Genomic DNA, 13,923 nt, shown 5'->3' with positions numbered 1-13,923 from the left:
CTGGTTTTGTAACTTTTCCAGTAATGCCTTGTGATATCATTGTGATTGTGATTGTCTAACATGAATACCTGCACTTGTTAGGGAGGTTTCAGCAGAAAGCTTGTGGAATGCATTTGTCTTCTGACTTGTGAAAGAGGCAGGGCAGTAAGTGTCTTTGTACCATACTTCCCTTTTCTATCAATGCTGTCATGCCTTCAGTACTTTATATGTCAAATACTATGGTTTGGGGTGGGGGGGGAAACTGGTCATTAAGCAAATATTGCAATGCAGATTTTATATATATTCCACACTCAACTTAAACCTTGTGGCTTATTCAGTGATGGTGTTATGTAACCAAATCGTTACTGGATCCACCAATAGGATGACCGTGAAGAGGTTCAGATGGCAAGCAGGTTACTCATCTGGGGATATGCAGCTCCCTGGGGATCTAATTACAAGAGGAGGCAGAAGACTTTCTAACTCTACTGCCTAGGAATGGGATCCTTGATTACCTGTCTTGTATCATGCTGCATTTGCTTATACTAGTAAATCCAGCTTGCATTTTACAAGCATGGGCATGCATTCCTGACTGTTCTCTCTGCCCCCTGGACTGGCAGACAGCCTGACTAAATTTACTCAAGGGAGTCCCATTTAAATTAAAAGGAAAAGTTAACTTGTCCTTTTGCTGTCAGTGGGACTCACTTGAGTAAATTTAATCTGGATGTTGGCTACTGTTGAAGTGTGTGAAAGGGGCAGTGAATGAATCATTACCCACCATTTTGTTCCATGTGTTGCTTGACTAGCGCTCTGCAGCAGTGTTAACCTTGCTTTACAAAGTAAATGTCACAATCTGTATTTTGACTGTTTGAATGTAAAATCCCCCTTTGTCTGCTCTGACCTTTTTAAAAATTGAGGTGCCTTGGGCTATGCGTATACCAAACGTCAGCTTTCTGGATTTTAACGTACTTTCTGGAAGTACATTAATTATTCTGGGAGTAACACACATAGTTGTGCAAATACTATTTTATGATTTTTCTCACAAACTTGTATACATCAGATTCTGAGTTTTGAACATTCAGGGGCATATGTCAAGTCCTTATTCTGAGGGAAAGCGTAAAGTCCCATTCCCCTTTTCCCTGCGTCAACCGTGAGTTCTAAGTTGTTGGTATTGAAATTTCAGATTTCTAGCTAATATTGAAGTGCATTAAGCATTTGGTGGCACACTTCATATAGTCTGTTTTTTATGAAGAAAATATCCTGGTTTTCATATTTCTGTAATGACTGGGGTTTGGGACTATGTATGTACCAGATTCCAATTGTCTAAGTAACGTTGGAAGTACCTTTTTAATATTCTGGTGTCTATAGTCCTCTCTTAATTTAGATACCCCCATGATTCAGTTAGCGCCAGGTATCACGTTATTACATAGATATTTTATATAAAGACATCTGAGACTGACTCTCTTTCTCTTCATGGTAGTATTGGAATTAAGGAATGTGCAGATACAAGCTCATACATAACAAAAAGGTGCAAATGATCTAACTTGGGTATTGGGAAAGCTTGAGAGCCAGATGTGTTCATTTGTCATGGGGCAGGATATTGGACTGTGCAAGTTTGAAACTAGCTGGCATGGGACAAGAGGTTATTGGCAATAGCAGCTGGAAATCTATCTTTACAGTTTGAATTCTGCTAGTAATGTGTTAGCACATAATAAATACTCTTAAGCTGCTTGCATGATATATTTTAGAATAGCAGTTGAATCCAAAGGGTTGTGAACTCAAGTTCATGTAATAAAAATTAGCTAGCCTTTTAAGATTCATGCCAGCCATGCAGTCAAGGTTGTTAGTGTTTGGCACAAAGACAGGACCAACAATCCTGTGGAACCTCCCTCTTTTGCCTTGGAGAAGGATGCTAGAAAAGAGAGCAACTTGGGATTTACCACCATTTCCCCTCCTTGAGACCTGGGAAAGGTTGTATCCCCTTCAGATGGGGAGGGAGTCCTCAGTAAGAAAAAAATAAGGTCCTTGAGGAATTCTTGCTTTACCACTGTGTTACCATAGAAAGTGTCCTATCCTGGATAGGCTACAAATACTGGTTGACATCAGTGCTCCCTCTAAGGCATGGGCATGTGCGCACGCTCACAGGTTTTTTTTATGTCCGCTCAGTTAATTTTAGATCCCACTCAGGTTGAATCAGGAAGGCCCTATTCTCAATGCAAATGCTCACATAATGCCTTGATTCTGTTGCTCAGAACAAAATTCATTCCACACAAAGACAGAAAAAAAATTAGAGAGAATACTGGTCAACATCCTGACGAATGGTATGCTTGAGGAATGATATTGCACAGATGAGTTCTGCTACATCGGGAGCTTGAATTCCAGACTAGTATTATGCTGGCATAATGCTCTTGAGCTAGTTTAGGCATATAGTGCAAGGAAGTTGCACAAAGAAAAGAACATCTGGTCAAGAGTAATCCTTGTGCTAAGAGAATGTTAGCAAGTTGCACAGCACTTGGTCAACAGCTGTTCCGCAACTTTGTTGAGCAGCCTTGTACTGCCCTTGCACTGTTAGTCAAGATGTCAGCCATTATTCTCACAAAAACCCCTTTTAACAGGAGTTTGCACAAATTCCAAGCTGACAATATGAATAGTCCAAAGATGCAAACTAATACATTCCTTATCTCTAAAATAAAGTTTAACTACCTTACAAAAAGGAGTGGGACCCTCACAAACAATTGTTGCCTGTTTTTCTCAGTGCTGATGGTGCTTTGTACTTGGTGTTTATATTCCGTTTGATAGTTTATAGGAGTGTGTGTGTACATATGAAGTGGCCTTGGACTGCTGGATATTACTGCTACTGTGCATTGTCTATTATGCCAGCTTTGTTGGCGCAGATGCTTTTAACTAGTGCCAAGGATGTAACTTTTATGCAAACATATGCCTTACTACTGAGCTGTGACCTTTTCCCAAAAAGGAAACTGCTAATGCAGTACCATAAATGGTGGTATGTTGCAGACAGTTGGGCCCAATACACACCTGTACCCTGATCTGAATGCTGAGGTGGAAACAAACAGTAAGGAGCTTCTCACCTTCAAATAATGCCGAACTGTATGATTGACAAATATTGTCAATACAAAATTGTCATACAAAAACTGTATGATTGACAAGTATGGTGCAGCCCTCGTAGGAGTTTGCTTCATAAGAAGGGTTCAGCAGTACTTCTCTGGAAGAGGACTCTACAGCACTGTAAAATATGGCTTGTAGTGTTGTACATACTTCTGTTAGGGTATGCTCATGAACTTGTTCAGCATTTGAAATCCTTGGTGAAAGGAATTGTTGCAATGCTGAGGGTTTTACTCGTCATTTACTTTAAAATTAGGCTAAAAAGGTGACTCAAAAAACTATTTATAACTAGGATGGGATTGGCAGGAAGGAAGAGTCCCTTTTTAATTATATCTTGTGCTACTACAACTCACTTTATAAAAATGCTGTCCCAGTTTCAGGCTTTGACTTGTTGATGTATCCTATTTCTTCTTTATGTATCCTATATAATTTCAGCACCCTCTCACATTTACTGTGATAGTCCCACAGTTTTCAGCTACTGGATGGAAGAGATCCCACCACCACCACCGCCCAGCTATAAGATGCATTAAGACAGGATCTACAGTGGGGCTGACAGAAGAACTTTTTGCAGTTGTGGTGCTCTGCAAAGTTGTTCTTCCTCTAGCCAGAGGTGGGCAACCTGAATAAAAGTTGCTCAAGGAGTTCTCACTTGCACATATATGGGCGTGTGCACGTGGTTGTGCAGCAGGTTGTGCATGGGACTGTGCTAGTGCAAGAACTACTTTGGAATATAGATGGATTTTTTTACTGCAAGACTAGCTGGGATTCTACCTTAAATAGTTAGAACTCTCTCAAACATCAGAACTGATAAACACATGTCTGTCTAATGTGTGGGAATTTTTCTAAATCTCCTTTTACCTCTCACATGATACTGTGTGCATGTATTTGTATGGGGCAAAGTGGAAGAGCACCATTCATATATTCAGTGCACATTTTAACCATCTATAAAGTTCTATATTTGTTCTGCAATCCTGGGAAATGCAAAATATTCTGGTAACACTACATGTGTGTCACTGGTCTCTCTCACACATGGGACGCTGGGGTCTCTTTCTCACTCGCTTGCACACATGCCATTTGGCCAGTCTTCAAGGCAAAAAAAAGCAACATTTAAGACAAAAGTTAATTTTCTTGCATTTTATTTGAGTGCTAAGTATCCAGAGAAACATTTTAATCTTATGTTAATTATCTTAAATCTTACCTTGGTATGAGGAACTTCCATAGAAAGGGAGAAAGTACTAATTTTTCTTCCTTTTCCCACTACCTAGGTTATACAATGGAATCCCTGGATAAAACAATCAATAACTATCTCGATGTTTGGCTTGGACCAAGAGGTATGATGTTTATTTGGGACTGAATTGTTCAGTTCCAGAGGGTTGTCAAATGTGTTTGTATCTCTGAATAGACTGAAACTTGCAAAACTCATCACTTAGACATTGCACACTGGTCATTTGAATAAGGACTGCCATCCTTGGCATGTTTATCTGGATGATGATCATGATAGATGCAAGTACTTTAATCCATGGCTTTTTAAAATTGGATTTTAATAAAAGAGGAGTTCTGATTTATGCTGTCATAACCTTGGTCAGCTTTATTGTTTGGAGAAGTGGCATGTTATAATAATAATAATAATAAAGGCTTTCCAGGACAAAACTAGAAGAGCAGGTATTCCCTGGAACCAAAACCGGTAACATCAGTGAGTAAATAGCGTGCTGCTATACTAAATCTTACTGTACACATGAAGTCACAAAAGAACTTCTCTTAGGGCTTCAGTTGACCTAGTTCTTTGCAATTTCATCCCCTCAGAGTTCAGGCACGAGTGAAAGAGTCACTTTTTCATGTTTAGTATATACCCACTTTGTGGGCAGAGGCACTCTTACCCTGGACTTCTGAGCCGAAGCCCAGGGCCTCCACACCCCCTGGGGTCCCCCAAATCCTTTTGTCTGTCCTGGGTGGTGTGGTCACATTGAAATACTGTGTGTGTGGATGGCTGGGGGGCTCCAAAAGCCTTTAGGTCCAGGCTGCAAAATTACCGAGGTTCACCTCGGTTTGTGGGTAGATACCAAACATGTGCAGACATGTACAACTTGTCTGGCACTTGCATTGATCCTGTGTCCACAGTCAGCTCAGGGTTACATCAGCAGAGCTGGCGTGAGTTCTGAGTCCTGGTGTCTTGACTATCCTGCAAGGCTGGAATCCTATATTAGCATTCAGTGCTGACGTTGGCATGTGAAACATTGGGATGTGGGAGCCAATTCACATCATTCGCCTCTTCTAAAACTCTCCGTAAATGAACCTCCCAATGAGCCTCATAAACATAGTATGTCAGTTTCACAGCAAACTTGTGGAAAGAATAACATGCTCTTTGCTTAGTGGATGTCAAGTGATTAAAGGCACTATCCAGCAAACATTCCATTGAAGTGGAAGGAAAGCTTCAAATTAGGTTTCTAGGGTCTGCAGATCAGTGCTGGGAGACATGCCTTGCATGTTTGAAGGGTCTTCATTCACTGGACTTGGGAGATGTCTGCTTGTGGCCCTTGAAAGCTGATGCCAGTCATTTAATGGTGTCTGTTTGCATTGTAAACCTCCCTGAGCTATTTCAGAAGGGCAGTATAAAAATCGAATGAATGAATGAATTTGTTACAAGGCAGCTTCATAAGTTCATGTTCTTAAAATCAATCAGATTGAAAATGTTAACTTCTAGCTGTGTTGTGCCCCGAGTTTGGATTGTGCCATTAAAAGTGAATGCTCAAAATGTTTAAAAAGTAGATCTGCTTACAGTTTGGTTTTTTAAATTATTTTTAATGAATTTAAAAATTTTTGTAATTGCCTTGGGTCAACTTCAAATGGCAAATGAGAGAGCTCGATCTTAATTTTTATTTTTTTTTTTGCCATGAATTGGGTGATTTTTAGATTATAGAAATCAGTGAAGTTGTGAGAGTAGCAAGTAAATAATGAAATGGGCTCCCTGGAGGGAATAGAATGCAGAAAGGCACTAGCCCTCTCTAAATGTGTTTTTTTAAAAACGCATGGATGCTGTATGTAAGTACGGTTACTGTGTTTCCACAGTTTCAGCTTTCCACTGTTATAGTATTTGTCAGAAGAGATGAATGCTGTAAGCGTGGAGATGGGGCAGCATTTGCCAGTGCTTTCAGGATGCTGTATGCAAGTACTTCATCCCTCTTCTTTAACATCTGAAGAGGACTGTGTCATACCTGAAAACTTGGGGCGGTGGTAGAGGTGGGAAAACAAATTAATCAAAATGGGAGAAATGAAAAGCACCTTGGAATAAATACACCTGGAACTGAGATTTGTGAGATAAGTATGAAGGCTAGGATCAACTGCTCCTTTGGGAGCTGCATTTTGTAAGGGGAGCATAATTAGTTGTTCTTCCCTTAGCAACAGGACAATTAAATAAAACCTCACTACATGTGGGGTTATTGCATAATTCAGAACAATTGGCTTTTCTGACAGTATGTGCCAGCTCTTATTCCTCCTGCTTCTAAAGCCCTGCTAAAGAAGTAACAAACATAGCACTGGCTGTCATCCTCAGACCCTTTTATTCTGAAGTAGTGGCACTTAAGTGGCCAGCAGCTCTGGAATATTCACATACACATACTCTGCCCTTAATCATGACAAGTCTTAAATGTTTCACTAGTCTTTAACATTTGCATCTACTAAATCTCTAGATTGTAACTCTTGCATTTGTATTCTTTTTCAGATCCCAGAGTAAAAGGATGGCTTCTTTTGAATAACTACATGCCTACCTTTATCTTCTCTGTCTTGTACTTAATAATTGTATGGTTAGGACCAAAGTATATGCAGAACAGACAGCCATTCTCATGCAGAGGTATTCTAGTGGTCTACAATCTTGGGCTTACACTTTTGTCGCTCTATATGTTTTATGAGGTAAGATATTGAGGAGCTGAATATTTGTTTGAGAATTTTGTGTGAGCAAATGTTATATGTTCCTCCTGTATCTTCAATTTTATATTTACAACCAAGAGTGCTAGAAACTTGAGAGGCTAAATTCCATGTTGGGTAATAGTATTTGCCAAGAAATTTAGGACTGACAAAAAAGACATAATCTTTTTCACTCAGCACATAATAAACTTGTGGAATTCTCTGCCTCAGGATGTGGTGACTGCCAGCAACCTGTATGGCTTTAAGTGGCATTTGGATAAATTCATGGACAGGTCTACCAGTGGCTACTAGTCTGGTGGCTATAGGCCAGGCATCCCCAAACTGCGGCCCTCCAGATGTTGCTGAACTACAACTCCCAGCATCCCTAGACACAATTTTTTGTGGCTGGGTATGCTGGAAGTTGTAGTTCAGCAACATCTGGAGGGCCGCAGTTTGGGGATGCCTGCTATAGGCCATCTCCAGCCTCAAATGCAAGATGCCTTTAAATACCAGTTGCAGGGGAGCAACAGCAGGAGAGAGGGCATGCCCTCAGCTCTTGCTTGTGGACTTCCCAGAGACATCTGGTGGGCCACTGTGTAAATCAGGATGCTGGACTAGAAGGGCCTTGGGCCTGATCCAGCAGGGCTGTTATGTAACCATTGCTGCAAAAACTTATTTCTGTGGCCCAGGTCATAGTTACTGGGCTGCCGAGTCACTGGAGGAGCAGGCTCATGTCCCTTCCCCACCAGTACACAGTGTCCTATAATGGAAAGACTGCAGGTTTTGTGCATTCAACCATACCTGTAATTATTGCACACTGTTATAAATTTCAGGAATGCATAGCCTGTATTCTCTGCAATATGGCGTTCAGTGAAGCATACAGTTTTAAAAATGCATAGATCCATAAACCTAATGGTCTTGCACTGTGGGAAGTACAGGGAGGGAGGAAGCACGTTCTTCTACCACAGCAAGGGACTTGGGAGCCTGGTCATGTATGAACCAAGCCATAGTTAAGGATTGCATTTTAACAGCAAAGGCTGGTAGATGCTATTCAGTCAAACTGCTTTGGGAAAGAAATTTGTCCTCTCATCCCCCTATTGATTTGTTCATAACTAAAGGAAGAAAAAGAAAGTATTGATTTATCAGAGAACTAGTTTGTCTTTTAATGAAAATAATAATAATATCATTCAAAAATTAAATATATAGATACTCAAGAGTAATACGTTCTCCTGCCCCCACAATGTAATGGCCAGTTTGGAGTTGAATTCAAAACATACATTAGGCTGGTTCTCACAATCGAGAACTGGGTAAGAGACGCCTCCTACCCAAGTTCAACAGTAATCATGTGCTAAGCAGGATCTGGGTCAGAGAGCTCCATTCTAACCAGCCGCTGTCCCCAGTTCTTTAACAAGGTAGGAGAGAAGCCCTCCGACCCAGCTGCGGCTTAGCACATGATCCCTGCTGGCACCTCTGAACTTGCTTCTAACTTGCACATGAGCAGAAAATGGGAGTGCACACAGCCCCCAAACTTGGGTAGGAGGCGTCTCCTATCAATTAATATTAGAACAGTACTTTTGTCAGTTCCTCAAATTTTCTTGTTCTCTTAAGACTTAAAACTGAGAGTTTGTGCAGTGTATATTTGGCCTTTTTCTCCCCTTCCCTGTCTCCTCCAAACACAGTGTCGGTTGACTAAATTAAATGCAGTGAAAGACCCCATGTGGCAAAACATGCCTGAGGCAGATCAAGGGCTTTTCATATTCATATTAAAATGCAGAGTTCATATAGTTCATTTCTTGGTCATATCCCCACTGGTTTTGACACACATACTTTGACCACTTAAAAAACTTTAACACTGAGCCTTCTGTAGCCTGCTGATAGAAAAATAGTTGGCTATGTGCTGCTTACTTGCAATTAATGCCCTAATTGATCAAGTACTCCCAGAACCTACAGTAGGTACAACTGTTTTTTGAAAGTTCTGCTACAAAATTCCAGAACAACTGTGTTTGGAGAGTTGGGATAATCCAAGCTTTCTGTATGCTGTTCTTCTGTTTTCCTGTTCCAGTCAGATAATCTTTGTTTGACCACAATGTAGGGTGAACAGTTTGTCATGGCTGATAAGCAGCCAGCCTTTCTCTTTCCTGTGGCACTCAGAGGGAGCCCCGAGTTATGTGCATGTTGCTCATGAATACCATTTCCTTCATGGAAGGAAGGAAGGAAAGCCAAGTTTGCTTTCAGCTTTACACTCTGGCCCTCAAGGCATATGGTGTCACCTGGGTCTCTTGCTGATATGACTAGGACCAAAATACATACAGAACCAACAGTAGTTCAGCTCTAGTATGAGACCTGGTGTTGCCTGTCTGTGTACCTTTGAGGTAAGGGAGTGGGTCTATGAAGGCAAGGCCGTTACATGCCACAAGCTGGAGTTGGGAGCACAAAATCACTGCCAGTATATCAAGTGGCCATGGATTTCCAGCAGCATAGATGAAGTGGTCTCCTGCATGGCCTGCTTGACCATAGATGTAGCCTAGGCCACCCCAGGCAGCTGTCCAATTCAAGGAAACCTACCATACAAATGTAGGTTCTTGTGCTATTTTTTGCATGACCATCTCCCTGTGCAAACCAAGCATACCCCAGATATCCTAAGGTCGAGGGGGATAGTCTGTTTGCACAGGAATACCACTGCCCTTCCTAAGGAGGCAGGGCTACTTTGTCAAGAATGATCTGAACACTACAGGTGTTCTGCCTGTTTTGAATGGGGTTGCATTCTGCTCAAAAAAGCAATTGCACAATTTTGGGCTGCTTTTGGATCCACAATACTCTCTGGATGTCCAGCTGTGGCCATGAGTGTTTTTGCCATTGCCCAGCTTTGACTGCTGGGCCTATCTGGAGCACATGACCTAGCTTCCTTTACTAGTCAGGAAGGTTCTATTTAATCATCATTTTCTATAAAAGTACATTCTTGTCTAATATAATCTTAATATATATTTAGAGATGTAGGTTTCATTTTTAGAGGGTAGGTACACACTTCTCATAATGCTCTTTCATTTGGGCAACCAAACCTTGCATTTCATTGTTGCACTGCTTGCATTTCACATGCGTGCCTTTCTTACCCACAGGTACAGAAACTTCATTAAAATATTCCCAAATGGGGTCTGCTGCCAAGCTAGGTGTTTTCTTTCTAAAATGAAGGATATACTCAGAAAAGGTTTCCTCTAGTGGTCAGAGTGCTGGACTAGGACTGGGGAGACCTGAGTTCAAATCCCCATTCAGCCATAAAACTAGCTGGGTGACTCTGGGCCAGTCACTTCTCTCTCAGCCTAACCTACTTCACAGGGTTGTTGTTGTGAGGAAAAACCTAAGTATGTAGTACACCGCTCTGGGCTCCTTGGAGGAAGAGAGGGATATAAATGTGCTGCTGCTGCTGCTGCTGATGATGATGAATGTTTTCTGTTTAGGGGTGTGCAAAACACAAACTTGGTTTGATTCAAACCAGCCTGCCCCCTCAAAAAAAGAGGGGGCCAGTCAAAGTTCAAACTGGGCCTAGTTTGGATTGAACCAGTTCAGCCTGGTTCGATCAGTTCGAGTGTTCTGCTTATAAAGGGGAATCCAGTATGGATTCCCCTTTACAAACAAAGGGGGGATTCCCTATCTAAGTAGCTAAAAAGGGGTTTGGGGATGGGCATGAGAGCACCTTACCCTTTGTGGTGGCTGCTTAGCAGTGGTCCCACCAGCACTCCCCCCCTCCATGTGGCAGACCAGCAGGTGGCTTAGTTCTGGCCTCGACACATGTGTGGAGCCCATTTATATCACTGCAAATGGCCTTACATTTATATCACATGTAAATGGCATCCGTGAAAGCTGGACCTGGCAGCCTGCAGTGCTGAGGGGAGGGGGAGTGCCAGCAGGGCTGAGAGGGGGCTCCACTGCCCCAAAGGGTAAAGTGTCCTCTCGCCCACTCACCCAAACCTCTTTTTAAATACTTAGATGAAGAATCCACCCCCCACACACACACACTTTGCTTGTAGAGGGGAATCCATACCAGATTCCCCTTTACAAGCAGACCACTCCTCTGCCCTTGCGTATGCAGAATGTACTTCCACGAACATGACATAGGTTGAGATATCACCTCACAAGCAGCCAAGACTAGGCTAGGGCAGCTAAGACCAAGCTTGGCTGCCTGTCAAAACCCACGGGAACCAACGGGCTTTTGGTGGCAAACCTGCCTAGGGAGCCCACCTCTTTAAAAGAGTTGAGGGAGCAAGCACCCCCTTACCTGCGTTTGTAACTGTGTGTCAGCACTGGCTGCTTTCAGCCGGTGCTGACACACTGATGGGCACCTGCCAATCACTGTGGGGATTCCCACAATACAGTGCTCAATGGTGTGGTGCATTGTGGGATTTCCAGGGGCTGGGACAATGCATTCCAGTCTCCAAACCTTCATGCTGCATGGGGCAGTGGTAGACCATCTGAGCATTCAATGCACGCACCCAGACAGTCCTCAGCAGTCATCTGCGGGGAAAGTAAGTTTAAGCAGTCTTCACCACCTCCCTGCCTGCCCGCCCAACGCCCCACCCACCCAGTCATGAGAACAACCTCAGAGTGTGTTAATGTTGTATTAAGTAACCCATCTTGGTGACCTTAAGGTCAAAAAGCAGAATAAACATGTTGTCAACAAATAAACTTGTTTTGGTTAATGGGTTTATTGGGGCAATATAGTTTATACTAGAAATGGACTGTCCACAGATGAGATAAAGGATATGATGTAGTTCAGAATTTCCATCGTTAGACTCTAAACTCCTGTAGTGATTAAAGCCTTTGTCTCAAGGCAAGCTCACGTGAGGGAAAGAAATGCTGAATCATCCCTGCTGAGCTGCCTGGCTAGACTTCTCCTAAAATTATTCTGTATTAGTAGGTTTGAAGTTCTGCCACCACCTCTGTTGTCTTATCAACAGAGCTTGAACCTCCCTGGGCTTGGGGTGGAATCCCAGGGAAAACTCTCTTTATTTTGCTGTTAGATAAGTACAAAAATCTTCCATGTTCAAGCCTAGATGTGTTGAGAAAATGGATAGCTGCTGTACTGAGGATGTGTTTGCACCAGAGGAATCCCCCTTTGGGCCCCCACTTTTCCTGAGTTAAAATCAACTCGGAGAGGCTTCTAAAAAGAAAAGAACCAAAAAAAAAGTTGTATTCAATTACTACAGACTGCTTCTGTCTGAGGCTTTTTCAGCTTTTAGGTACGGTTAAGAATACTTAGTAGGGTCACAAAAATAGGTTGCCAATGCACATTTAAATGTTTATAGTCTTTTGCAACCCCCTAGGTAGGATGGGCGTAGGCTAGTGTTTCTTATTTTAATTATGTTAGAGGTAAACAATAATAGAACAGTATCAGGAATATGCAAAATTGCAAACATCAAAGAAATATAACTTTCTAACACAAAGTCTGACTAAACAAACTTCTCCCTATGCTAAACTTCCTGAAGCCATAAGCCCTGACTCCTTGCCTTGAACTCGCCAAATGCCTGATGAGAATTCAAGCTTCCTGCTCTCCTGTATTTTGAAGATCTTCAGAGTTATTCTCCTGCAGCCAACCTCCATGGCCAAATGTCCTTCTCAGCACCCCGAGCCTAGCTTCTTCTCTAACAAAGAACTCCCTTCTTCCTGGCAACAGCTCTCTAGATCCCACTCACCTGGTGTGCTGATTGGCCAAGCCCTGGAGTTCACCTGCATGTCAGTCAAGACAAGGGTTCACTTCCAGTTAACTCTTTTTGAGGGAGGGGAAGCTGGTCACTACAACTCCTTATTTGGAATAGTTCCAATTTGCCAGACTGACTTGAGGATGGTATCCTTGCACAGTCTTCCATCTTGATTTCCACCATCCCTGAAAATCAGCCTTATCCTTGTTTTGAACCTTCAACATATTCTCCAGAATGGAAGCTGGCCATATGCTCTGCTCTTAAAACCCCTATATTAGGGAATAAGCTCCATCACACTCAGTGGAACTTACATCTGAGTAAACATGCATAGGATTTGCCCTCACCTTGCATTATACTTGTGAGTATTCACTTGGAAAGAGTTCATATAATAAAATCTAAAATTATACTTTTAAAATGTTTTCTGTAAGAAAACTTTGAACTCAGCAAGGAGTCTTAAAACAGAATGTTGTTGAAAATATGGAATTGGACTGTTTGGAGAAAATAGACTTTTGTCTTCACCTACTTCATAGACATCTCCAGTAAAGGAGGGGAGGGCTACCAAACTCGAATTTGCTTGATTAACTCTAACATGTTTGTCATTATTAAAGCTGAAGACAGATGATTTTTTTTTTTCTGGAGAGCTTGAAGGCCATTTGAAACATGGATAATTGCATGTGATCTGTCACTCCCCGCCTTTTTTCTCTGGCAAGCGGATTTTGCAGGGATTTGGATTTCAAAAACCTGCTTGACCAGCGACAACCATGGGACAAAACCGCATATGTGCACCATGAGAATGGATGCCTTTCAACATTCCTGTCTCTTATGTTTGATGACATCGCTGTTGGTGGGGCTTTACTAAGGTTGCATGACTATAATCTCAGTTCTTACACGTAAAAAAACAAAACAAAACCTACTACCCTTAAAGCTTGTAAGCATACTAGTAAACTTGTAGCATCTAAAAGTGAAGTGTTTTCAGCAACTGATTTGTGTTCTTTCTCTTTTTTGTTAGCTGGTGACAGGAGTATGGGAAGGAGGATATAATTTCTTCTGTCAGGATACACACAGTGGAGGTGAAGCTGATATGAAGGTAACATTATAAGCTGCCTGTGCTACTGTGACTTCTGCATCGAGAGTGAAGGTCGGCACACTTCTTATATTTGTGTGCAGAGCATACACGGGAGAAGAACTGTGTACACTTCTGTGTTGGTATAGCTGAAGGAAAAGCTTGTTT

The 13,923-nt window shown here is 42.0% G+C and overlaps 1 protein-coding gene across 6 annotated transcripts in view; it reads left to right on the top strand.

The window, feature by feature from the left end:
- The window catches only part of ELOVL5 (ELOVL fatty acid elongase 5), a 78,271-nt gene that overhangs the window by 44,445 nt on the left and 19,903 nt on the right, over positions 1-13,923 (top strand). For 5 of the 6 annotated variants that reach the window (XM_053286375.1, XM_053286372.1, XM_053286373.1 and 2 more), the window contains 3 exons: positions 4,365-4,430; positions 6,818-7,005; positions 13,702-13,779. In XM_053286375.1, the coding sequence (XP_053142350.1) occupies positions 4,373-4,430; positions 6,818-7,005; positions 13,702-13,779 (324 nt within the window). In that variant the 5' untranslated portion in view covers positions 4,365-4,372. Of the gene's footprint in view, positions 1-3,560; positions 3,710-4,364; positions 4,431-6,817; positions 7,006-13,701; positions 13,780-13,923 lie in introns of those variants that run through there. The other variant, XM_053286371.1, reaches the window with a different exon arrangement.

This window comes from Hemicordylus capensis, chromosome 1 (genome assembly GCF_027244095.1).
Source record: "Hemicordylus capensis ecotype Gifberg chromosome 1, rHemCap1.1.pri, whole genome shotgun sequence".
NCBI classification, from domain to species: Eukaryota; Metazoa; Chordata; class Lepidosauria; order Squamata; family Cordylidae; genus Hemicordylus; species Hemicordylus capensis.
This window is presented reverse-complemented; position numbering and strand designations above follow the sequence as displayed.